At 37.5% G+C, this 26,329-nt stretch overlaps 1 protein-coding gene across 1 annotated transcript in view; it reads left to right on the top strand.

The window, feature by feature from the left end:
* Positions 1-20,627, top strand: part of RNF11 (ring finger protein 11) — a 38,794-nt gene extending 18,167 nt beyond the window's left edge. Inside the window, exons 2-3 of the mRNA XM_082834113.1 lie at positions 16,730-16,899; positions 18,210-20,627. Of these exons, the coding sequence (XP_082690239.1) occupies positions 16,730-16,899; positions 18,210-18,381 (342 nt within the window). The 3' untranslated portion in view covers positions 18,382-20,627. The remainder of the gene's footprint in view (positions 1-16,729; positions 16,900-18,209) is intronic.
* The last annotated feature ends 5,702 nt before the right edge of the window (positions 20,628-26,329 follow it).

Raw genomic sequence — 26,329 nt, 5'->3', positions numbered from 1 at the left:
CAGAGGTAGTAGGATTGGCCTACACAAAAGAAAACAATCTTTAAATTTATTTTTTAATGATTTTAAATAATATATTCATATGGTCAAATTCTAGAAAAATATGGATGAGACATCTTATTTGTTCTGTAGCTACTCAGTTCCACATCTAATAGGCAACTAAAGTTAATGTTTTTTGTATATCCTTCAAGAGATTTTATACACATGCAAACAAATACAAGTAGTCCTCCTTGACCCCTTTACACAAAAAGTAGCCCGCTGCACAGAACAATTCTGCATGTTGCTTTTTTTTCCACACTGTATCTTGAAGCTGTTTCCCTATCAGTACATAAAAAGCTTCTTTCTTCTCTAGGGCTGCATAGTATTAATTGTGTGTACTGTTATTTATTTAATCAGTTCCCTGTTTGATGGACATTTAGGTCATTACCATTCTTTTGATAGAACCTCTATTTTAACAAGATGAAAACACTAACTGGAGATAGGTGCACATGTGAGCAGGACTGTATGTTTGACTCTAAAAGTTAAGTGGTCCAAATGATCTGGATACAGAGAGCTAGGTGGTCCATTTTTGGGCCAGCAGACTGAACTTTAATATTCAGGTTAAAGAGCTGATGTGTGGAGACTCACTTGCTCAAATAAGCAGGAATTAAAATACCACATCTAGGGAACTCTTGCCAGGTCAATAAACTAGATGGAGGTAAGGGAGTCACTAGACCAAAGTTGGAGACAATAGCCAGGAAAACTCTTTAAACTACATGTTTGTCAGTCAAAAGTCATTTTCAGAAATCACCTTTTGATAGTGAAGAATTAAGACTATTTTTTGGTAGCCTCAAATTAGGACCCTCCATTCAAGGTTAAATAGATCTAGCCCATCTGAAGTGAAGGGCAAGGAGTCCTTTTTAGGGCAAATACTGCGTTTTGGGTTCAGAAGCTCTATGAGAAGGCATTACTGCCTAATTTCCAAAGAATTTCAGTTTTCTACTGTTGTTTTTTATTTATAGAATGTGTAATTTTAACGTAAAATAGAAAAATGCATAAGTCTAAATTATAAATTTGTTTGCACTGACTTAAGGCACCTGAAAGTGGTTATAATTTTTTCAGTTAACTTTCGTGGGTTAACTTTCTGGGAGGTCACTCTCACTGTTAGGTACCATGGGCCAAGTATAAGATCAAACATGAAACAGTACAAAGTCATACGGGTGACAGGTGCTAGAGGAGGCTTGAAGTGAGACAGCTAACTTTTGGTTACAGCTTTGTGAGATGGCTTCTTGAAGGACTGCGTGTTCAGGTGTCAAAAACCAAGATTTCTTTTATCTCTTTGTTTGAAATGTTTCCTTATATTCCTTCAACTGGTTTTTCTGTTTCTGTGGCAGCCATCCAAGTTCACAGAAGTGTCTCTTAACCCTTTTGTTATTTAATAACTCTTGGGAAGCTGAAAACCATAAGTCCTCTTCCTGGAAAGGTGCACAGAATTTTGCATGCAATTTCAAGGAATTTATATACCCCACTTAAGCCCAGATCTCAATTAACAACCTCTCGTCTATCATCTCAAACTTCTGTCCTTACTTTCTTTCATTGCCTTCTTCATTATATCTTGTCTACTGCTGCCAGGTCTCCTATTAAACAGTGATCCCTCAGTGCCAGCTATTTAATATAAAGAACAAAAATTTAAGGACATTTGATGTCCTATACTCTTAGATATTTGACTGAATGGGTGTGACAGGGTCACACAGCTATTTTGTAACACCACACTGAGCCATGTTTTCCTGACTTATGGTACACAGCGTGTATCATTGGATTTCATTACATAATTCTAAACTAGAAGTGGTTTGTATACTTTAAAAAGATATTGTGAAATTTAACAATCCTTTTTCTTTGTAGTTTTACATTTTAAGTATAAAAAACAGTTAATTTCCACTGATTTGTATACCTTTGCACTCCAAGTTGCATTGTTGAAACCAAATATTGTTTAGCTAATAGTACCCTACATGCAAGAAACTCAAAAGAATTATGTATGACTGGTTCACTATATCTTAAAATTGGACTTAACACATACTACAGCATGGACGAAGCTCAAATATATAATGCTCAGTGAAAGAAGCTAGACACCAAAAAAAAGTCATGTAATGTAGTCTGTGATTCTATTTATATGAAATATCTAAAATAGGTAAGTCCATAGAAACAGGCTGGGGAAAAGGAGGAATGGGTGATAACTACCTAAAGGGTACTGAGTTTTATGCTTTTTTCCCAAATGCAAATATTTAAAAATATGTATAATATTACTCTCTTATATTTTTTTGCATACTTTTAGTTTTTACTCAGTGTCATTTTACAAGCATTTTCTCATGTTACTGTAGTTTTGAAAGCTCCAATTTTTAAAAACCATTAAATTTATAAATCTATTAAGTCCATATTACTCTCCTATACATTCAGGTTATTTCTTGATATTCCAGGATAAGTTTCTTGATTCTTGATGGTAGTAGGGGTAGAGGAGATGTTGAGATGTGTTTCTCATCTAGAAATTGAACCAGGGGAGCTTTTATGAAAAAGTAGTGTGTTGACAGTTTCAGTTTGAAAATAAGTTGTAAATAGCTGGCTGATGGGTAAATAGCTGGCTGATGGGTAGATAGCCTTGCTTAGGGCAACTTTACATTTGGGAACATTAGTATCTCTCTAGTAATCTTAACTTTCGTTTTACTTATATTTGTATTAGGAAGCCTTTTTTTTTTTTTTTTTGAGGTTCATTAGCAAAAGGACTTAAGCACTCTGTATTCCATATTCTGCTTACTAGTTAGAGATTTCCTGATGACCTGACCCCTGGAATTGAGCTTGAGGAAGAATCTAAAGACTAAACCTGATTTTCTAGTTTAAGATTTGTAGGTGCTGATACTCAGCATAATCTGAGCAGTCTAGTGGACAAGTATCAGCATCTCAGTATTTATTTAGTACAGTCTCAATGTTGAGATCTGAGGTGTGTGTCTTAAAGAGGATCACTGTAAGACAATTATAATTTTTCTTTGTTTTCTATGTTTGGGTATGTTACATGAAACAACATGAACAATTAGAAGGCAAGTATTAGGGATATGGTATTTTTTTAAAATTTTCATTAAGACTGGTTGAGCAGTATTTTTTTATGGATCATGCTTTTTTAAAAAAATATTTATTTATTTATTTACTTATTTAGTCTGTGCCAGGTCTTAGTTGTGGCACACAGGATCTTTAGTTGCGGCATGTGGACTCTTAGTTGCGGCATGCATGTAGGATCTAGGTCCCTGGCCAGGGATCGAACCCAGGTCCTCTGCACTGGGAGCGTGGAGTTTTACTCACTGGACCACCAGGGAAGTCCCAGGGATATGGTATTGAATGCATAGTCCATTAGAAAATAAGAACCAGCTATGTAGAAGCTTCAGCAGCTGATTTGACTAGAGGACATAGAAAACATAATTGGTCAGACTAATTTTTTTACACCTCCTGAAGAGATAACATTTGCTTAAAATAAGCAGTCTTATAAAATCCTTACTCCTTTAACCTCCTCCCTGAAATATTTCACTAGGCTTCTGGGAAAACTCACATTAAAATGTAGGCCTTTTCAAAACAATTTTCAACAGTTGGTGCTGGGACACCTGCATATTCACAAAGAATGAGGTTGGACCCCTTCTTCACACCATATACAAAAATAAACTCAATGGTTCATATACTATAGTTTTAGTAAGAGCTAAAACTATGAAACTCTTAAATATAGATGTCTTCTTGACCTTGGATTAGGTAAAGCCTTCTTAGATATGATACAAAAAGCACAACTGACCAAAAAATAAATTAGGTGGATATCATGAAATTAAAAACTTGTGCTTCAAAGGACACCAGCAAAGTGAAAAGACAATCCATAGAATGCAAGAAAGTATTTGCAAATCATCTATCTGATAAGGAACTTATGTTCAGGATATATACAGAACTCTTTACAACTCAGTGAAGATAAAAATCCCGCATGGCACAGGGATATTGGCTCGGTGCTTTGTGACAGCCTGGAGGGGTGGGATAGGGAGGGTGGGAGGGAGGGAGACGCAACAGGGAAGACATATGGGAACATATGTTTATGTATGACTGATTCACTTTGTTATAAAGCAGAAACTAACACACCATTGTAAAGCAATTATACCCCAATAAAGATGTTAAAAAAAATAAATAAATAAAATAAAATAATTCTAACTCTTCCATCCCAAAAAAAAAATCCCAGTTTTAAAAAGGAGTGACAGGGCTTCCCTGGTGGCGCAGTGGTTGAGAGTCCGCCTGCCAATGCAGGGGACACGGGTTTGTGCCCCGGTCCGGGAAGATCCCACATGCCGCAGAGCGGCTGGGCCCGTGAGCCATGGCCGCTGAGCCTGCGCGTCCGGAGCCTGTGCTCTGCAACGGGAGAGGCCAGGGCAGTGAGAGGCCCGCGTACGGCAAAAAAAAAAAAAAAAAAAAAGGAGTAACAGATCTGGATAGACATTTCTCCAAAGAAGATATACAAATGGCCACCAGCACATGAAAAGTTGTTTAACACCATTTGCCATCAGGGAAATGCAAATCAAAACCACTAGGGTGGCTATAATTTAAAACAAACAAAAAACAGAAACAAAATAAGATTTGGCAATGATGTGCAGAAATTGGAAATAACCATCATACACTTCTGGTGGGAATGTACAATGGTACAAGCACTTTGGAAAACAGTTGGGCAGTTGCTCAAAAGATTGAAATAGAATTATCATATGACCCAGCAATTCTGCTCCTAGGTGTATACCCAAGATTGAAAACATGCCCACACAAACTTGTACACAAATGCTCATAGCAGTGTATTCATAATAGCCAAGAAGTGGAAACAGCCCAAATGTCCATCAACTAATGAATGACTAAACAAAATGTGGTATATACATACAATGCAGTATTATTCAGCAATAAAAAGGAATGAGGTTTTGATAAATGCTACAACATGGGTAAAACATGCTAAGTTGTAAGTCGCCAAAGAACTACTATTGTATAAAATAAACAACAAGGATATATTGTACAGCACAGGGAAATATAGTCATTGTTTTGTAATAAGGTTAAATGGAGTATAATCTATAAAAATATTGAATGACTCTGCTGTACACTTGAACCTAATATAATATTGTAAATCAACTACACTTCAACAATAGCAGCAAGAAGCTGTTAGAATCCAAGAAATACACCTTCTAACGAGTTTTGCAGGGGCTTCCCTCGTGGCGCAGTGGTTGAGAGTCCGCCTGCTGATGCAGGGGACACGGGTTTGTGCCCCGGTCCGGGAAGATCCCACATGCCGCGGAGCGGCTCGGCCCGTGAGCCATGGCCGCTGAGCCTGCGCGTCCGGAGCCTGTGCTCCGCAATGGGAGAGGCCACAACAGTGAGAGACCTGCGTACCGCAAAAAAAAAAAAAAAAGAATCCACCTGCCAATGCAGGGGACACGGGTTCGAGCCCTGGTCCAGAAGGATCCCACATGCTGCAGAGCAACTAAGCCCGTGCGCCACAACTACTGAGCCTGCACTCTAGAGCTCGTGAGCCACAACGACGGAAGCCTGTGCGCCTAGAGCCCGTGCTCCACAACAAGAGAGGCCACCACAATGAGAGACCTGCACACTACAACGAAGAGTAGCCCTTGCTTGCCACAACTAGAGAAAACCCACACATAGCAACAAAGACCCAATGCAGCCAAAAATAAAATAAAATTTAAAAATTAAAAAAATAAGTTTTGCAGAATTCTTACAACTGAAGTTCACCAGTTTTCAGAGGGAATTCATATTTTTTGATGATGTTAGCCCTTCAAAAAATAACCCTTAAAAAGAGAGGGGAAGGTATCTGTTAGAGAACTTAGTACAGTAAATGCAATAACAGACTTCCTGAGCTCCAAAGACAACGCTTGGCTGCTACAAACATATTCTTTTTTGGAATTAACACCTTTTAAGCTTCCATCTTTTAACTCCTTAAAGGCTGTGTATATTCTGACTCTGGTTTTGCAAAGAATTCTTGGGCTTATTACTGTTAGCTTTCAAGTAGTCATATATTTGAATCTTCCATTTAAGGATGAAAGATAGTTATTGAAATGTATATTCTTATTCTTTGAACTGGTAAAATTCAAAGATAGGATGCTTAAATGAGAAAAATTCCAGTATGTTTTGGCTGTAGCAAAGAAGTAGTTCCAACAATAACTCATGCACTAACTCAGATGGGATATCTCTAGGCCCACAACTACCCTGGAGATCTGCCCCACTGGTAAGCAATTCTTTGTTAGTAAGTGGGTACCATTTCCCCTCTGGAAACCAGTTTGCTTGATGAGAAGGAAAAGGTGGTCTAATTTAGGTCTCATTCAGTAAAGAAAATAGTGGTGGTGCTTAGGAGACTCTTATTTTAGACAAAATTAACTCAGAGGAAACGTGCTTTATTTTAACGATATACACATGGATTAGAATCAGACAGCTGTCAAGGAACCAAGGCAGCCACTTTCTCCCATTTTTCTTACCCAGAGGCTTCAGGATTTTTCATTTGTGGGCTTTCCTAATGTCTGCTTCACTCAGCATTTCTAATCTGTCTTTAATACAAACAGTTTCCTCAAACCTCAGTTTATACATCTTGTATTTGCTGCTCAATGACCTTTCAGGTCAGTTAATTCAGTTTTCCAATTCTAATTCTAAGAGAAGACAGTCTGTTGACTCATCCTCTCTTCACCAGTCAGGAGGTTGCAAGTCATCAAATGTTGACTAGCCTATGGATCCACTGGAATGTATGCCTGTCCCAGGAGTTGCCAGGTCATGGGCAATTTAGGGATAGTAGGAGCCATGGGTGAGGTAATCATCTTGTCTTGTTTGCTATATCTCTGTATCCCCCTACTGTAGGGGATTTAGGCTTTGTAAGGACAGTCTTGGTCACCACTGTATCTCCTTTGCCTAAAGCAGCATCTGAAATATGGTTGAGTATTCAAGAAATATTGTAATTTGTGCCTAGGCTCAAAATGTGACCTTGATTTTCAGTTGTCTTGACCCTTAGATGGATTTATGACTTGCTAATGCTGAGTGCCTGTGGTGATGATGCCTACCAGGTCTCCACCAATTAGGATACTGTATATAACCCTGTATGACAAGTGCTCAGTGAATATTTATGTAATGAATAAAAGAAGCCAACTTTTTCATTTCTTTAAAAAATAAGCAAACAAATAAATGCCAAAACGCCTCCCTGGAAGCAGTGCTCTTTTTCCATGCAGATCACTTCGGTTTGATCTCATTAAATAAAACATATCATTTGTCAGTATCATTGATGGGATGCTGTCTTTTTTCCCCTCTATGTATAATTGTTATCCTTTATGGTTCAGGAATTTCATTAATGCTAATCTTTGGGGTTTTGTTTGGTTTGGGGGTTTTTGTTCAAGATTCACTGAACATCAGAGTTAGAATATGCATTGAGATCATTTATTCCAAATCCTCCATTTTATGGCCTTAGGTTTCAGTCTGGCAAAATTCAGAAAAAAACATTCCCAGTAGGAAACTGCAGCTGGGGAGGGGGTGGTGCCAGCAGCAGTTTGTAAGGCTGTAAGGAGAAAATCAGAAGAGCTGACTCTTCTGGAGGAAAGGATACAGCTTTTGGTGACAAGCTGCATTCTTTGGCAGTGACTTTATTTTTCCTTCACCACAAACCAGACTTGTACTATTTCCAGCCTCAGCACATTATTTAGGCACTTCCCCGCTGCATTGTTTTATTTAGTTTCTGAAATTATATCATATTCCCTAACCTGGGTCCAACTTTTAATGCAGTGCCTTTCAGATAGACAAGTTCACACTTTGATCGTTTCTTTCTTGACTTGTAAACTCTGGGATTCGGGCCCATTTTATTTTTCACAACATTCATCATTTTATAGATGATACATTATTTATTAACAAACAATTGGAACACTTCAGAGATTTTCCTCATCAGGTCAAACCTTGCTTTTTTGTGTGACTGACCCTGTCTTTGCTCTTTGCTCTGCCTCAGCACATTTTGTAAACCTTTGTTCCTTGTCTATTCTACCCCTTTCCGTGATGCTGCATTTCTTTTCCTAACACATTTTAATTTAAATTTTTCCCTTTCTTTAAGGCAGATGCTTTTGCTTGGATTCTCTTTGGGGTTTTTTGTTGTTTTTTGCATGAAGACATAGAGAATTAAAGCATTAAAGAGGAAAAAGAATGTTTAAATTTACTTGAAATATATCTGCTTCTCTTACTGTGAATTCCCTCTTTCTCAAAATTTAAACTCACAGGGCAGGTACATGTATGTCTCCTATCAACATTGAGAAAATGGTAGTTAGATAAGGCATTTAAGTAGATGCTGGGGATAAAGGGAAAGGGGGAAGAGATGTGTACTTTGGATGACTAATGATGTCATTATAGGAAGGCCCAGATATTTGAGCCCCTATCGTGGTTGGTACATTTTCTTAGTTATTCCTTACAACATTCTTTTAAGATGGGTATTCTATTCATTTTTCTGATGAGGAACCTTAGGCTTAGAGGTATTAAGTAACTTGCCTATGGTCACATACCTGATAAGTGCCAGAGGATGAAATTCTATGATATATCTGTGTTCCTTCCACTATACTTTTCTATTATTAACCTAGATAGTGGGCATAGAAATTCTGAGCTTGAGAAGGATTGTGGAAGTAGAAGGAGATAATTAGTTTGATTTTGGACAAATTGAAGTTACTGTGGGATAGAAAGGTAGGTTGAAATTTCAGAGAGGCAACAAACCAGGTTATCACTTGGAGAAGGAATGTTGGTTGTAATTTATATGAGGTTTTCCTTTTTGGTTTTATTGTGGCATAATCCAAATCCTTAGCAAAATTTTCATAGCATGTTTATAAAATCCTGATAAGAATATATGACATGGATTACAGGAACATGAGTGCTTTGATTTAAATCATTCAGTTATCCAGTAATGTTTGAATCCCTACTATGTGAAAGATACTGTGCTAGGTAAATAGTATATATTGGTGGGCAAAACAGACATAATCCCTACCTTTATCAAGCTTATAGTCTAGTGGTGAAGGAATACACTAATAAAATAGTCACGCAATCACCTGTTTAGCCCAGAGACAAAATACTTCGTGAATCATATTCATAGACATAGATAGAGGTGAGGGCAGCCAACTGAACCACCCTTGAAGGTTGCCAGCATTTATATTAATTAGCAATTTACTGTATTGGTGATTTAGATTTTCATAAACCCATTCATTTTGTACGAAGTGCCCTTGTACATTGTAAATGATTAATTTGTAAATGTTATTTTCCACAGGTCTTCAAAATCGTATTTAGGATTCACTTTTGGAGTGATTGGTGGAGATACTATTATTATCAGTCATTCTTTTTTCTTTTTGCGGTACGCGGGCCTCTCACTGTTGTGGCCTCTCCCGTTGCGGAGCACAGGCTCTGGATGCGCAGGCTCAGCGGTCATGGCTCAACGGGCCCAGCCGCTCCGCGGCATGTGGGATCTTCCCGGACCGGGGCACGAACCCGTGTCCCCTGCATCGGCAGGCGGACTCTCAACCACTGCGCCACCAGGGAAGCCCCTATCAGTCATTCTTAAAGAATATACTTAGCAAAGCAAAACCAACTCTGTAATCCCAGTGTTATAGCATGTATACTAACTTTAATAAGTATAGAAACACTGAAATGAGAAGGAACACGGGAGTAAGTTAATGGGTGACTATTTTTAGCTATTAGTAGATAACATTTTTAGTAGGTCATTTATTCATCTATCCATTCAGTAAGGAGCAAAACCAGACACAATTCTTATCATTGATCTTACAGTCTGGTGGGAAAGACAACATTTAAATTACTATAACTAAATATAAAATTACAAATATGACAAATGCCATGGAGGAAAGTTACTTGTTATATAAGAGCCTATAATAGAGGAGAATGGTTAGTTAGGGAAGATTTCTGAAAAAATAGAAGTTGAACTGAGCTCAGAAGGAAGGAAAAAAAGAGGTATTTAAGCAGAGTGATGGTGGAGGAGAGTGTTTCATGCAGAGAATACAGCAGGTGCTATGACTTCACATAAGAGAGATCATGCTTCTTTAAAGATCTGAAAGAAGGCCAGTGGGGCTAGAAAGCAGTGAGTGAGTTGTTAGTTGAGGAAGGAGAGGGTGAGTGGTAGGTAGGTAGGTAACCAGACTATGCAGGGCTTTGGAGGTCTTATTAAGGACTTTGGACTTCATCCAAAGAGCAGTGGGAAGCTATTGAAGGAGTTTTAAAGTATGTTGAGGAGGGCATAGGGTTGGATTTGTTTTGGAAAAATTGCTGTAACTTCTGGGTAGAAAACAAATTGAGATTTTCCTAGCTAATATTGTACACCAGGAAAGAAATGGGAACTTAGACTGGAGTATTGGCAATAGACATGGAAAGAAATGAACAGATTCTATCAGCATTTCAATAGAAAATAAATTCACTAGAACCCGGTGATGTATTAAATATGGGAAGGTAAAGGGAAGGGAGGTACCAAGGATGTTTCTGTCTTCCAGAACTAGAAAGGTGGTTGTGTCATTTACTGAGATAGGGAAGAGGACCAGGTTTTGGAGGGGAGTTCATTTTTGGACATCGAATTAGAACTGTCAAAGTAGAGCCTGGAGTTTAAAAGCGAGATCTAGACTGGAATATAAATTTGTGAATCATTTATATCTAGGTGGTAGTTTTAGCTGTCCACATGGACATAGTTTTGGTGAAGAGTATAGGGCAGGAGAAGAGACCAGGACAAAAATAGTCACACACTCCAAATACCGTCACGTCATGAGGTTCTGGGGATTAGAATTTCAGCATAAGAATTTTGGGGGACACAGTTCAGCATATAACCCTTCTATGTCAAAGGTGTTTTTCTCTGTGCTAAATAATAAATGTTCAAAATATTAGTTCCTTCAAACTTGCTTTGAAAAAAGGAATAAAACAGAAGTACTGTGTAACTGCCATTGTCAAAACACACATTTTTCACAAAGGAGCATTTCTTTTTTTTTTTTGGTGGCCATGCCACACAGCATGCGGGATCTTAGTTCCCCAACCAGGGATCAAACCCATGCCTTCTGCAGTGGAAGTGTGGAGTCTTAACCACTGGACCTCCAAGGAAGTCCACAAAGGAGCATTTCTAATGAACATCACCAAATAAACTGCTTGAAAACAAAGGAGTCAATGCAGGCACTATCCATCACTCTTTTTTGGGGTGGGGGAGGTGGGTAAGTGCCAAACCCGAGCCCCCTGCAGTGGAAGTGCAGAGCCCTAACCACTGGACTGCCAGGGAATTCCCCCTATCACTCTTAACATTACCTAGAATGATCTTCAGTTCCATTGGAGGACTCATAGTTCTTAGCATATAATTGTAATCACAGCTATGATTTATTACTGCAAAAGATCGCAAATCAAAATTGGTAAAGGGAAAAGATGCAAAGGTCCATAGGAAAGGCACAGGCTTCTAAGAGTTCTCTCCTAGTGGAGTCACACGGAATGTGCTTAATTCTCCAGCACTGAATTGTGCCAACATGTTTGAAGTGTTATCTACCAGGGAAGCCCAAAGTACTGAGCCACTGCCTAACATATACCAAAATTCTAGACTCCCAGAGGGAAAGCAGGTGTTCAGCATAAATCGCACTGTTCACACAAAGAGTTTAGGCACAGTGAGCCATTAGTTAGGGAATGTTGAGAACTGTCCCAGAGTCCAGATCTTTTAAACAGTGCTGTTTTTATATCCCCATTCAATCTTCCATTCAGTGTCTTCTAGCTGACAGGAGAAACAAGTTTACATTTGGCCACCTAGAAAATACCATTGGATCTCTAGTTACTAAATAGTAATTCATACTTAAGGTCATTTTTAATAAGTATGATGGGACTTAAAACTAGGTGTGTGTGGTAAGAAGGGTGAGGCTATCTTTAAAATATCAGGAGCTCTTAGTCATTTTCTTCCCTATAGAGGGTTTCTGAAAAGTTGCATATAAACTGAAATTAGAATGGTGAATCACTTAAAATATCTAGAGGGTTTCTTTCGTTTAACAAAAATACCAAAGAGGAAAATACATCCATAATGTGAATAAGAGATAGGCGTTTTGTTTTTCTATCTATTAATATGCTTCTTTGTAAGGTAGAGCTTTCCTTTTCTGTTCTGCTTTCTGTGTTCTCTGTACCCATATGTGAACCACAAGACCAAAGAAATCTAGCCTCTTAAAAAGCACGTGCTTAGAGACAGTTAAAGTCTTTTTGTTTGTAGTATAGGTCTTTTTGTTTGTAGTAGGTATGTTCAAGGATTAAGGAGTACCTCATTACCCACAGTCTTACACTAATTGTTTCACTGACTTCCGTATGAGTCATATCTTGATGTGGATGGCAGCTCATCAAGACTGGTCAGTTGGTCTGGGACTGAGAATAATGAAAGGTAGTCTAGACTGGAAATCATAATTCAAGGGTTGAAAATCTGAGCTGGCAGGGGTTACAACAGAGGCTGAAGAGTTTCTTGTATTCAGAGACAAGCCAGAAAGATAGGACCAAAGCCAGGGGCAATAGTAGTTAGCTTCAAGTCTGCAAACCAGAGTCATTTGATGTTGAGAGAAAGCAGAGGGTTAGAATAACTTACTACAGGAAGTATCAGAGACTCAAATCTTATAATTTAATTTTTCAGACTGAAAATCCCATATTCATAAATAGCAGTGTTTTAAAAATGGTGTTCTATTGATTCCTAGGATTCTGCGAAGGTACCCCAGCTGGAGTGGGGGTGTGGGATTCTATTTTTCTATCAGCAATAGAGTATATTTTACAGGGCAGTTTCAAAATGGATTTGATGTTCTTTGAAATTCTTAAATTTTAGAAGTTGCTGAAATTATGAAACCTTTATTGCAGATGAAAAATCTTTATAACTTTATTAGAAATTCTTTATTTTGATGGCTTTCTTAAAATGTCATTTCAGTATAATATAAATGGACAAAGTCCAAATCATTTTACTTGGAGAATCTCCTTCCTATCCAGCAACCAAGCATGATGTAGTGGAAATTACCAGCTTAAAAGGGAGACCAGAATTCTAATTCCAACATTGTCAGTAATTTTGTGACTGTAGGTAAGCTTGGGCCTATAAAATGAGAGAGTTGTTCTTAAGTGAATTTCTAAGATTCTTTTTGACCAGTTTTACTTACCTCTGTCATAGTCTAGTCCATTTCTTCTTTTTAAAAAAAAATTGTTTTATTTCAGCTTTACTGAGTTATAATTGACATACAAAATTGAAAATTCAGTCCATTTCTTAAACGTTGCAGTGCTTTTCTATAGTCACATACTAGTAGAGACAGAATAATATTGTAGTAGCTAACATTTATTTAGCTAACATTTATTTAATGAGCTTTTGTATGTGTGTCTCATGCTGTACCGGGACAGCAGTTACAAGTCTCTTTTAATTCTTACACTAGTCCTGGTACTTTACACATAGAGAAACTGAGTCTAATAGAGGTTAAGTAAATAACTTGGTCAAGGTTTTATGATTGATAAGTAGCAGAGCAGGGACAGCCTTTTTGACTCTGAACTATGAAACTTTTCTGCATCGAAAGTTAGCCTGCTAGGTATAAAACCTTAAAGAGGAGAATTTCTAAACCAGAGGTGAAACAGCCATTTTTATGATCTTTAACAACAGAAGGGTCATGTAACTTTTATATGCACTATAAAGCCTGGTCAGCAAAGTTATTTTTCTAGTGCATAAAAGATTCTCTGAGTTTGACCTACAAACTGAAATTTTTTGTATATATACAGACTTGTTTAAAAGGAAATATTGGTTAAAAAAATAACTTTTTATAAAGCAAAAAATTGCCTGTAGTCACAGTGGTGTAGATATATAGGGCTGAAAGAAAGTTTTCATACTGTGCTAAAGAAATGCAGTTTTTAATTAGTTAATTAATTTTTGGCTGCATTGGGTCTTTGTCACTGTGCACGGGCTATCTCTAGTTGCAGTGAGCGGGGGCTACTCTTCGTTGCGGTGCACGGGCTTCTAATTGCAGTGGCTTCTCTTGTTGCGGAGCATGGGCTCTAGGTGTGCGGGCTTCAGTAGTTGTGGCACACGGGCTCAGTAGTTGTGGCTCTCAGGCTCTAGAGCACAGGCTCAGTAGTTGTGGCGCATGGGCTTAGTTGCTCCGCGGCATGTGGGATCTTCCCAGACCAGAGCTCGAACCCATGTCCCCTGCATTGGCAGGCGGATTCTTAACCACTGCACCACCAGGGAAGTCCTGAAATGCAGTCAGTTTTGTACTTCACTTCCTCTTTGAAAGCTAGAAGAATTGACAGTCTCTTCTCACTTGATGACTGCACTTGTGAAAGCTTTACTGTATTCTGTATAATCGTCCTAATTCTTTTATAGGTAGACACCTATGTAATTAAGCTGAGGCTAGAGGCAGAGTCTGTCAATATTGGGTGGTAGGGAGGAGGATTGGGGAAAGCTTTAGGTCAACAAGCTGCTAGACGAGGTAGGATTTGGACCAAGGGACCTGCAGGGGATACTAGAGGGGATAGCAAGAACAAAGCCAGTAAGATGGACAAGCATGAAACATACGAAACAGCTAATTGGACTGCAGTAATAAACATAGCTCTTCGAATGCAGTGTTAATAGTTATAATAGCTACCATTTATTGAGTTCCTGCCATTCCAAGGTTCACCATCTTTCTCATTTAAGTCTTATAGCAACCATATAAGGTAGGGTAACCCAGATAGGTTAAATCACTTCAACACGGTCACTCTGTTAAGTGGCAGAGAAGTGACTTTAACCCAAGGTTATCTGGATCCAAGAACCATACTTAATAATAAATCTTCTTTGCATGTAATATGAACTAAATAAATATTTGGATGAAGAATATAGGTCTGATAAGCACTCACATGCTTGGTTATTATTTCCTAAATCATGAGCTAGAAGTATGAAAGTAACCATTAATGATTTTATGTGGAAATTCATAAAACATGAAACTTTGAACTACTGACATTTTACCAGAGAATGTAATCTTAATTATTTGATAAAGGATTTACTGTGTTTTGAGATCTTTAATTACAGATTTGTTCTGAATCTCAGAGAAAAGAAATATTTAAAGTCTTAAGTTGAACTGCCTTTGATAAGAAACTCAATAATAACTACTGTCAGAAAAGGGGTTTATAAGAATAAGGCTAATTTAAAGGTACATATGGTATCTTTAAGAGACATTGTAGTGAAGTGCCTTTTTCCTTGAATTAGATATTTCAGTATTTGAGCCTACTTTATATGTATCTGAGACTTTCCCCTAAAATTTCTCTTTGAAAAGGGTATTTATACTTGAGTCCTTATGAAGTCTCTAATTATGGGTACATTCTTAATTATTTTATTTTGAACCCCAGAAGCCATTGGCTCAAAACAGCTTCAACTGATGCTAGTTCTGAATGCTTATGGAGGTTATTTCACAGAATTTTTTTTTTTTAAAGCTTAACACAAATTTAGCAATTATTCCTGGAGGCATAATCTCATACTTGCAAATGTTGGCTGTCATTGTAAATGAGTGCTTAAATTGTAGAAATCATGAGTGATCCTACAGGATGAATGAAAATAACATTTTCTAATGTAATGTGAATAAGGTAGTTGTGATTTAACGTAAATTTTCCCATGAAAACATCATACATGGATTGAAAGTGTTATGGCTCAGTTTATACAGTAGAGATGTTGTCTGAAACACCATATTAGGTGGCTCAAAAATGGTTTTAGCCACAATGAAATCATTAGGTCAGAGATGCACTGTTTCCCTCGTATTCATTGAGGTCTCTTCCCAAATGTCTCATCAGAGAGATTTTTTCTGAGTATCTTACCTAAAGTAGCATTCTCCATCAATCTAGGAACTTTATTTTGTTTACTCTGCACTCCCCATCACCTAGCACATAATAGATACTCAAGTATCTGTTGAAAGACTGTATAGAGTGTGAATAAAATTATCTCATAAATGTGAGTAGGAAATAAAAGCAATACAGTTGACCCTTGAACAACACAGGTTTGGACTGCACGGGTCCACTTATATACAGATTTTTTTTTTTCAACAAATACATACTGCAGTACTGCATGATCCATGGTTGGTTGAGTCCTTGGATATGTATTCCATTTGGAAGGAAGGTGGCCTTATTTGGCTCACTGGATTATCATATCTAAATATGTATCCAAAAGCCTAAAAGAAATTTTACAGAAGTTTATTGCAATAATGTCCAGTCTTTCCAAATAAATAATAAATTAATTTTAAGATTGTTGTCTGTATGGAAAGAAAGAATAAGTTTGCAAATAAGAGGAATCTACAGTGGCCAATTCTAATGTAAATAATGATATACTGAGGCCACAGAACTCCATTGTGGCCTACAGAATATTGAATACCGCCCATTTGGTTAATTAATTGGTTACATTGATTTATCTTTTTGTGTATCAGGAATGAATATGTCTGTGTTATATGGTTTTCCTGTAGAAATACTTGAAGTAACATTCCATTCCAGTTTTTCTGTAAAGCTGTGTTTCAGTATCCTTTAAACATAGGTCAGATATGCTAAAGTTAAGGCAGGGTAAAAAAGAATCTCATGCTACTGCATACTTGTCCAGTCTCCTTCTCCCCAAGGCCCCCTCCCCCAGCCAAAAAAGGAAGAAACAAAAGGAAAACACTACCCCAGAAAACAAATTTTTAAAAAATAATTCTTTTCTCCATTAAAAAAAATTTAGGAACAAGTTCCAGTTCCGGTCTATCATCCAACACCTAGCCAGACTCGCCTAGCAACTCAGCTGACTGAAGAGGAACAAATTAGGATAGCTCAAAGAATAGGCCTTATACAGCATCTGCCTAAAGGAGTTTATGACCCTGGAAGAGATGGATCAGAAAAAAAGATCCGGGAGTAAGTTTTAATTTATACATATTTCAAAGATCTATCTTCAGAGATCTGATTTTTAAAAATACTCTCCTGCATTTTGGAAGTCAGATGTTTAATCATTTCTTACAAGGAAATGTTTAGATGTAGCAATTAAGAAGAATTTTCATATAAAAATAGCTAAGAAATAAATGATGGTGTGAATTCTGACCATTTTATATGTTGCCTCTGTCCATTTGGATGACAGTTAATGTCAGTTAAAAATGATTTACCTGTGTAATAACTGTGAACTAGTACCAGCATTGCTGGTGGCCTAATCAGTTGGGAAAGTCATTTGGCAGGATGTCAAGGACCTTTAGATCGAAATCCTTTGAAACAGTTAATTCTAGAGATTTATCCTAAAATATGTGCCTCACTTCAATCCCTAGAGTTTTATGCATAAAGATAGTCACCATAGTTTTATTTAGTGAAAAATAACAGTAGAGGAATACTTTGGTAGGTTATGTAGCCATTAAAATGGTTTGCTAAGGGTTTTAGTGATATGAGGAAAATCTTATCCATTTCTTAACTTGTAGAATAATTGTACTAAGCCTGATGAGTTAAATATAAGGGAGATTTTGTCCTCAGAGCTCATTATTGTCTGAGAATCCCTAATGAGGACAGCCATTCTCCTTTTAGGTTGAGAATGGTCGTTACCAACACAGACATAAAGTAATTTACTATGTTGTGTTTGGCTGTTTGAGCTGTAGCACCATTTAGGGCTAGTACTTAAGATTATAACCTATCTAGAATATTGACTGCCGAATTGGGTTGCTTCTTGAACCTGTAGAAGAGTGCAGTGAGCTTGAAACTGGGGTTGTTGAAGAGAACTTTAGCCTGTAGCAGCCCAGTAAGTAGGCTGAAATTAGTGGTCTGTATTTACATACACTTATTAAAGTGAAAACTATATGGGCTTACACTAAAAAAGCAGTTCAAATAAAATTAACATGGTTTCCTACGTACTAAAGCTTCATATTCTTCTTAAGGTTTCTTCTGTAATAGCTGTTTTACAAGTAAAATTCTAGCAGTGGACTTGAGCCCTATGTGATACCTTTCTCTTTGCCCTGTTGATTGCTCTCAAACTCTTCAAATTCCCAGGTGATTGAAATAAGAGATTGTGGCTGTATAACACTTATTAAGAAAAAATTCAATCTGGATGCTTAGGTGGTAGGATGACAGGCAAGACATTTTCATCTGTTCGTATTAACACTGTCTTTGTAATGGGGATTTTAAAGAGTATTCTAGATGGATCACTTCTCTAAAAATGCTTTCTTATTTCTCTCCCTCACCCTCAACAGGTGTGTGATCTGTATGATGGACTTTGTTTATGGGGACCCAATTCGATTTCTGCCGTGCATGCACATCTATCACCTGGACTGTATAGATGACTGGTTGATGAGATCCTTCACGTGCCCCTCCTGCATGGAGCCAGTTGATGCAGCACTGCTTTCATCCTACGAGACTAATTGAGCCAGGGTCTCTCATCTGACTTCAAGTGAACCATCATTTTTGGTGGTTTTGATCTTTTGTCACTGAGCCCAAAGAGCCAGGGATTAGGAATTAAGATCATGCACAAGTTTCCTAAAAATTCCTGCATGGCTGCAGGAATTCCTGAATGGCTGCAGATGTTGGGGGAAAAAAGTATGTGATATTTTAGAAACTTAGGGGGAAAAGTAGGAAGGTATTTTTATGTAAAGCCTTGACCCAGTGTTCAAAAATATAATTGTATTTAGATCTTGTTATTGCTCCAGTACATAGGAATTGTGTAAAGTGTTATACAGCAGCTGTATATGTTTAAATTGTGTCTGTTGAAGATTAGGAAAAAGATAGTGGTTGTTTTTCCTAAATGAAATAACTTTCTTCTTCCCCCCCCACCCAAATTCTTTTCTCAAGTTGCTGGCATTTGGGTCAAGGTTTTATTAAAAGCTACATTTTATAACACTGGCACAAAAAAAAGTAGTTTTAAGCTTGTTTGCACAGTTCTTTTTTTCCATTGGAAATGGAATTCATTGCCTTAGGTCTTTTTAAATAGTGTATTATTATCGTTGGGGCTGGCTCTATGCTTGAAAACCAGTTTATTTATAACCTGTTATAAGTGCTATATCTGTTTGCAGTTAGGAAATGCAGAATTCAAAGTGATCTCCTAGCTTGTAAGCAAACTGAGATGCACTATCCCTTTTCTATAAAAAAAGAGTTAATGTGTCAAGAAACCAACTCTAGTAAAGTGGGGTTTAATATTACCCTTTCTTATGTGTTTCACCTAATTATTTTGGTTGTTAATATGGTGATAATTAAAAGTCAAGGTAAATTTTAAATATTAAGAATTCTGATTTATTGAGCTTGAATTATGCCACTATGCTTATGTAAAAATGAAAGTGGCACCATGGTTAAACTGAGAAAAGTTTCTCAGTTGCAACAATTTTGATTTATTCTTTCCTGTGACCTCCTTCCCTGTTGTCTTGAACATAGCAAAAGGATACTGCATCTCTTCTTATTGTAGTGCTGAGGTTACTGAAGTTATATAAAAACACATCTCTGTTTCTGTTGGAAGGACAGTCCTGCTAGTTGACTGACAATTCTAAGCAGGGAGAATTAAGATAAATGTGTTTCATGTTTTGCACACAAATGCAGAATTTGTATAACCACATGACTTCATAGTTGTGATCTCAAAAAAGAAGGAATTTCTCTTTTATCTTTTTCTTGCAGTTAATATAAGAACACTGAATCTCTAAGCTTCTGAAGTGTTAGAGGTAGAGATGGTCTAGTAAAGATGTAGTTGTAATGTTTTATCCATTTAGCATGTGTTTATTTTTCTTTATGTACTCGAAGGTGACATATTTGTACAACTCAGTGATATTACAGCTAAAAAATCATTAGCAAAAGGAGAAGCAATCTCAACCCAACAAATCAGAAATGTTTCTTTTTATTTTATATTGAGTTGAATATTTGACTTTAACACTTTTCTACATACAAAACACAAGTCTCTTGAAGGGTTCTTCATAATTGCATTATAGAAGAATTTAGTATGTCATAAGCACTTAAAGATTTGACATTCAACTGTAGCAGTATCCATGTTGGTTAATTTTCTTATGAGCCCCATGATGAGTTCGAGAAAAATTGAAAGAAATTAGATTATCAAGTTCTGTTAAATTGTTACATGTATCTTGCTTAAGTTTTTGTTCATTAATTTATATCCAATTACATAAAGCAAATTTGGAGGAAACACCTGAAGTTGTGCAATATTTTCAGCGGTATTACTTTTTTTATCTTTGTGTTTTCTACTTAAACATGATGTCTGTCATCAAGTATTATAGTCACTTTCTTTTTTTCTAGATTGTTAAAATTGGTAAATGAACTTTTTTTTTTAATCATCTTCTATGTTGCTGTTAGTCTTTATTACAAGGCTTCTTTCACAGAAGTTTGGCAGTAATATTGAAGGAACCAGGATTGAGCTGAATGCTTTTTTTTTTTTAAGGTATTTTGTATTCTTTAATTTTGATCTCCACATACCATGTTAAGAACCATCAGTTTTGGCTTTTACCAAGTTAAATAAAGTTATAATACAGTTGTAAAGGGCTAAAGTTAGAATTGATTACATAAGAATATTCTAATCCTTTCTTTAAAACACACATGTATAAATTTAATTACTTAAAAATTTCTAGGTATATATACTTTTGGGGAAGTATTTTTTATGGCTTGGCATTTAATACCATCTAATCATAAATTTAGAAGCTTGATAGCTTCTAAATTTTCTTAAGCCAAATAATAGGTACAACATATTTGGATTTGGGCAAGATATGTTCAGGCTTGGCTGTAGGATTTGAGATGTCTGGAAAGCCTGACCAGGAAAAAATAAAAGAATCTTACTCTTTTAAATGTAAGCCGAACAAATTGAAATACTTTCAGATACTTGTAGTTTGGTTCACACAAACCTTTTAAATGCTATGAGTGTTCTTTATAAGACATCTCAGGTATTAGAAGACTCTCCAACTACTTTCGGTTGTCTGTGTAATATAAAACAGAATATAGTGAGCATTGAGGTAACATTTTCTGTGAACAAAGCTCCTTCTTAAGGAAGCATGCATTTTAAAAAAGGAATAACAATAAAGGAGTCCAAAGCAGAACTGCCTATGGTCCTGAGACTGAAAATGGCAAACAGGAAAGAAGGTAAGTTTCTTTGGCATAGTTCGGAAATGTAGGCAATTGGTGGCCATGTTTGCTTACTAAGGCATTGGCTAGCAGTCAGTTTCTCAGAGTCAGCTGATGACACTTGCATGTTAAACGCATCAGAGCTAATCAGCTAATTTTTTAAGCCTTTAATTTTGAAATTGGTGGACATGAGAAAAGGTGGATTTTGGTTAGTATCTCCTGAAGTAATACTAAATTTACCCACCTGAATTTAAAGATCATCTATTCTTTTACTGGGTATGGAAAAAGTTAGTGAAGATAGTTTGTAACCCCTCCTTCTCTACCCTATCTAGCTCCCCTGTTCTAGTCTTACACTCAACTAGACTTCCCTAAGACACAGGCCTGGTTCAGATGTCCCCATCATGTGAGGCATGGGAATGAGAGCCATCAGCGTCCTATGCAGTCTTATTCTCACTGCATTATATTATTCCTTTTGAGAACATAGGTGAATTCCTTATAATTTCTTCCCCCTTGGTCCCACTTTCTAAGTATTTTGCCATTATTAAATTAAAAAGTGTGGAGTAAAAATGTCCAACTATGAAAATTTCCATCTTTGCATTTTATGTCATTACTGATTGACCCACTGTTAGGTGATTTACCTAAGAGCTACCAAGAAGTGGTCTCTGAAAGAATTTTTTCTCAGTTCTGTATTGTCAGAATAGGTGTTTGCTTATGGCCAGGCAGTGAGTGGTTTAATGCTCATAATTCAGATTTAGAGAGGACTTTAGTTTGTAGTAATTCAAGTGAAACATAAGGGTTTAATGGGAGGAGTAACTGTAAATGCTTGATTACATTATATAAAACACCTTAAAACTACTTTTTCTGAGTGGTTTGAAAGATGTAGTAAGTTCATTTTATATATTTAGAGAAAGTTAGCTGGACTATTTGTTAGTTCTCTCTTCACATAAAGTACTGTTTTTAACTAGAGAAAAATAACATCTTTTTTTTTAAGCTCCTAAGAGTTACATTGTAACACATTAACGTTTATATTAAAATGACATATAGAAGTTAGTAAATGGATGAGGCACATGTATCTGGGGAATATTAATTTAAATATACTTTGTAATCCTTTTTCTGAGAGCCTCTGGTTCTAAAAACAGCAGTGCTGGGTGATTATTTATTCAGCTATTGATTGTCCTGATACAAGTATCCAGACTTTGCTTTTCCATTTATCCTTTGGCTGTTTCCTTGCTCTTTAGCATGGATGAAAATCCAGATGAATCCCTTTACAGCCCATTTCCTGATCCATAAAATTTTTGTTAGAGGCTTCAGTAAAATTTTACAAAAGGGGTTTGGATTTATCTGCACATCTTAATTGTTCACATTGTTCTTGTTTGCCTTATCACGCTAAGCAATGGTCATTAGCCCAGGATAATAACTGGATCCATCTAATTAATGTTACTGATAGACTGAAACCATCTACCATTTCATACATTTTTTATGGAAACTTTAAGAGATACTAACTTTCTTTTACATTTTTGTTTTTTGAGAAAACTAACTGTCCACTGGAAGATTTAGTCATCTTTGGATGCTTTCCACAGCAAGTTTGGTTTTCTCTGCGTATGAATGAAGCAGCATTATCAATAAGGTACAGATTTTAGGCATTTAAAACTGATTGTGATCAAAGGATGAGCAGTGCCTGTTTACTTTGAATACATTCTTATCAGTGTGTAACAGCAGTGCTTATCGACTAGATTTCTTCTTGCGGAGAAAATGAAGTTGAAAAAGGTAACTGAGGGTTTACTCCAAGAGTCTGGTCATAGTGATGAATGCTTATGAGAAGATGTGGTTGGCTAAGCAAGTGATGGGCCCAGCTTTTCTCTGGGGGGCCATATAATAGTTAATCTAGTCATTCAGGATCCAAAAGCAAGTCTTAGGTGTTGTGTGAATTGGGAAGCCTGGACTGTGCTATCAGATTGGCTTCCAGCACTATCCATACCAGAGGTATGGGGATAAGCTACATTCTGCCAATTCCAGGATCACAGCCTGTCTTTGGCTTTGAGCTAGTGCAGAATAATGATCTTCTTTCCATGACGGTAGCTGAACTCAAGCAGACAGGTAAGTTAATGGCTACAATTTTAGGGTATGCAGTGAAGGGAAGTTGTTTTTCACAAACCATTTGTCCTCATGGCCCTTGACAATCACTGTCCATGATGTTATTTTGATATGAGGAATAATAACCATTCTTCTTTTCAGTAGTGAGATGGGTGCTAATGGCGTTGTCAGGTTGGTCATTTTTGCAAGCCTTGTTCTCAGGATTATTTATTTCTGAAACTTTGCGTTAATGGCATTGAAGATACCTTTGAAGTAAGAGATCATGTTTATGGGTTTGGATTTTTGATAAACTGGGTTGCTGATTTCTCATGAAGAGTAAAGAACAAGAAATGCCAACTCACATTGACTCTTAGAGCCTGATTATCACTTAGCAGCATATTGAAAGTTTTTTTTCCCCGTAAGTGTGGTAGCTGGTGCAGGGAAGAGGAGGTATTTTAATGGCAATTCTCATGAAGCAGAAGCAATTGGTGCTGTTGGCCTTTGGCATGGCACTGGCCTCCCAGCTTCCATGTTTAACCCTGTATAGTACATTCTTCACACAGCAGTTAAAATAGTTTTGAGTAAACTGGATGATGTCTTTCATCTGCGTAGAACTTTTAATTGCTTCCCATTGTGTGGAGAATAAAATCCAAGCTTCTTAATGGAGACAGCAGACTTTCTGCCTCTCTCCTTTCATAGTACTCTGCTTTCTAGACTTTTTTGTGTGCTTTCTAAAATGGCAAGCTCTTTCCTGTCTCAGATCTTTTGTAGTTCCATCCTGTAGTTCACTTCCCCAGATTGTTTGATGGCTGGTTTCTTACCCTCTGGACCAACAGCCCCTGTTTATTTACTCCATGGCTCTAATTTGTTTACTTTCATGAGAGCAGAACATTTAGGTGCTCAACAGATATTTATTAAGTGAAGGGAAGGAGAAAGCAGGGAGGAAGAGAAGCCCTAAGGAATCTGAGCATTTCTGATGGAGTGGGAGCCACCATCAAGGAGGTTCCCATGGAGAATTGGGGCCTTATAAAGATCGCTGAGGGTTGCAAGGAGAAGGACAAAGGCAAAGCTCTTCCTGAATGGGCAGCTTTCTAATAAGCCTTGTCTCTAACCAGTACTGCCCTCATCCTCCCCTTCACCTGAGAATGTTGGCAGGTCATAGTTCCTGTATGTCAACTTTTGAAAGAAAGGACATATTGGATACATGTTTTTGTCTGCCCAGTACCCCATCTTTTTTAGTAATAACTCCCAACCGAGCATGTAATCCAAGATAGACCCATTGTAGTACCTCACTCCCTTTCCAAGGCAGTGGTTCTCAGGCTTCAGTGTGCATCAGATCCACTTGGAGGACTTGTTCAGGTGGTTTGGCCTCACCCCTGCATCAGGGGGAGGGGGGGCTGATAATTTGCATTTCCAACAAATTCCCTGATATCTAATGCTGATCTGGGGAACCACTGGCCTAAGGGATGGACATTCAAGCCAAGTCAGACTAATCAGAGTCCTTATCTGGGGATTTTTCATACTGGAGGTAGGAAAAGGAGCCCTTTTCTTGTCACAGAGCTGTAAGGACGTAAGGTCTGAACTGCCACACAGAGAAGTCAGTCCAAGAGAATAAATCTAACACAAGAGCAAAGCCAAGAGATGGAGAAGGCCTGATGGATGCACTAGAGCCAGTGATTCAGTCATCCCCTAGGCCAAACTCACCACTGCCTTCCCACAGTATGTGTGGGCCAATACATTTACCTTCTTAATATACTAAGGACTGTGCGAGGCTATTTGCTTAGTTGATTTCTTTTTATTCTCAGCAGTCCTGTGAAGCAGTTGGCATTGGCCCCATTTTATAGAAGAGTAAACTGATTCTCAAAGCAGAATAATTTGAATTCAGTCTGTACTTTTATCCACTATTATCCCATGTAATTAATATAATTTAAAGTTGCTATTTTTAGTAAATCAGGCTTTTATGAATTTGCTCACCACCTCTTTTCCATAGATAGTTGTCTGAAAGTCACCTTTAGCCCAAGGGTGACAGATTTCTGGCCCATGGACCACTTTGACCCACAGGTGTGATATGTTTGGCCAGCCAGCACTCTTAGGTGCTTAAACTTAAAATTCTAAGAGTGCCTTCAGCATCGTATGCTTCCTAGTTTGTCAGTGTTCCTACCTCTTATTGCCTTACACCAAACCTCTTCTAGCATATGGTTTGGACTCAAGCCTCAGTCCAGGCCTGAGCCTCTGCATCTGTTCAGTACCCATCTCTGGAGTAGCTGACTGGAACTCTACCTCTCCAGCTGGGGATTAGATCATGCCTTTTCCTTCAACATCCTGATGATTTTATGAGCAATATAGTTGCTTAAGGATTGCCTTTGTCCAAGATAGACCCTGTCCCTACCTCATGATGCCAAGTGCCACAGGGGAACCGTGCCACACAGGCATATGCTCCATGTGCTCCACGCCAGGGATTTCTAGTGTTTGAGTTACCAGCCAGTACCTTTTCCATACTTAACAGTGGCCCAAGAGTCAATGTAAGTCAGATCCGACTTTAAGCTGATAATTTGAAAGCTTGACCAGCAGTTCAGGAAAGCATGAGCTTTAGAGTTCAGCTGCCTGACTTCAAATATTTCTGATGCATAATAGCTGTGTGGTCTTAAGGCAAGTTATTTAACCTATGTCTCAGTTTTCTCATCTGTAAAATGGCAATAATAGCTCCACTTCAAATGTAAAGTACTTAGAATCACAACTGGTAAATAGCACTTAATATTAGCTAGTATTATTCCACCGAGGGCATATGGTATCTGGTGTTATGAAGTGTTTGTTCAGGACATGAAGAAAAACAAAACCATCCTATCCAGTCATCTGTGAGGTGTTAGCTGTGATGTGTCTGATTAAACTTGAACGTCAGCTTTTAGAAGTCCATAGTGACCTTCTGTAATTGCATGTCTTACCAAAGTAAGGGCTCTATTATATTTTGTCACTTGAGAGCTGACTAGACAGTAGAAGCAACTCATAGATTGCTTACTTCGAAATGGATTTTTCAGATCCCTAAATGAGGCTCCTTGTTTGTGGACTGACTTACCCTGTTGGACAGTGATGAACTTTGTACCAGATTTCCACAGAGCTGTGCTAACCCAAGAAGAAAGGCACTTTCCAACCTTGGAAAGCCGCAACTGAGGGCGAGGGTGAGAAGTTCCCATTTGCT

Source organism: Leucopleurus acutus (assembly GCF_964270905.1).
Source record: "Leucopleurus acutus genome assembly, chromosome: 2".
NCBI classification, from domain to species: domain Eukaryota; kingdom Metazoa; phylum Chordata; class Mammalia; order Artiodactyla; family Delphinidae; genus Leucopleurus; species Leucopleurus acutus.
Note: the sequence above shows the minus strand (reverse complement) of the source record. Positions and strands in the feature narration are given on the sequence as shown.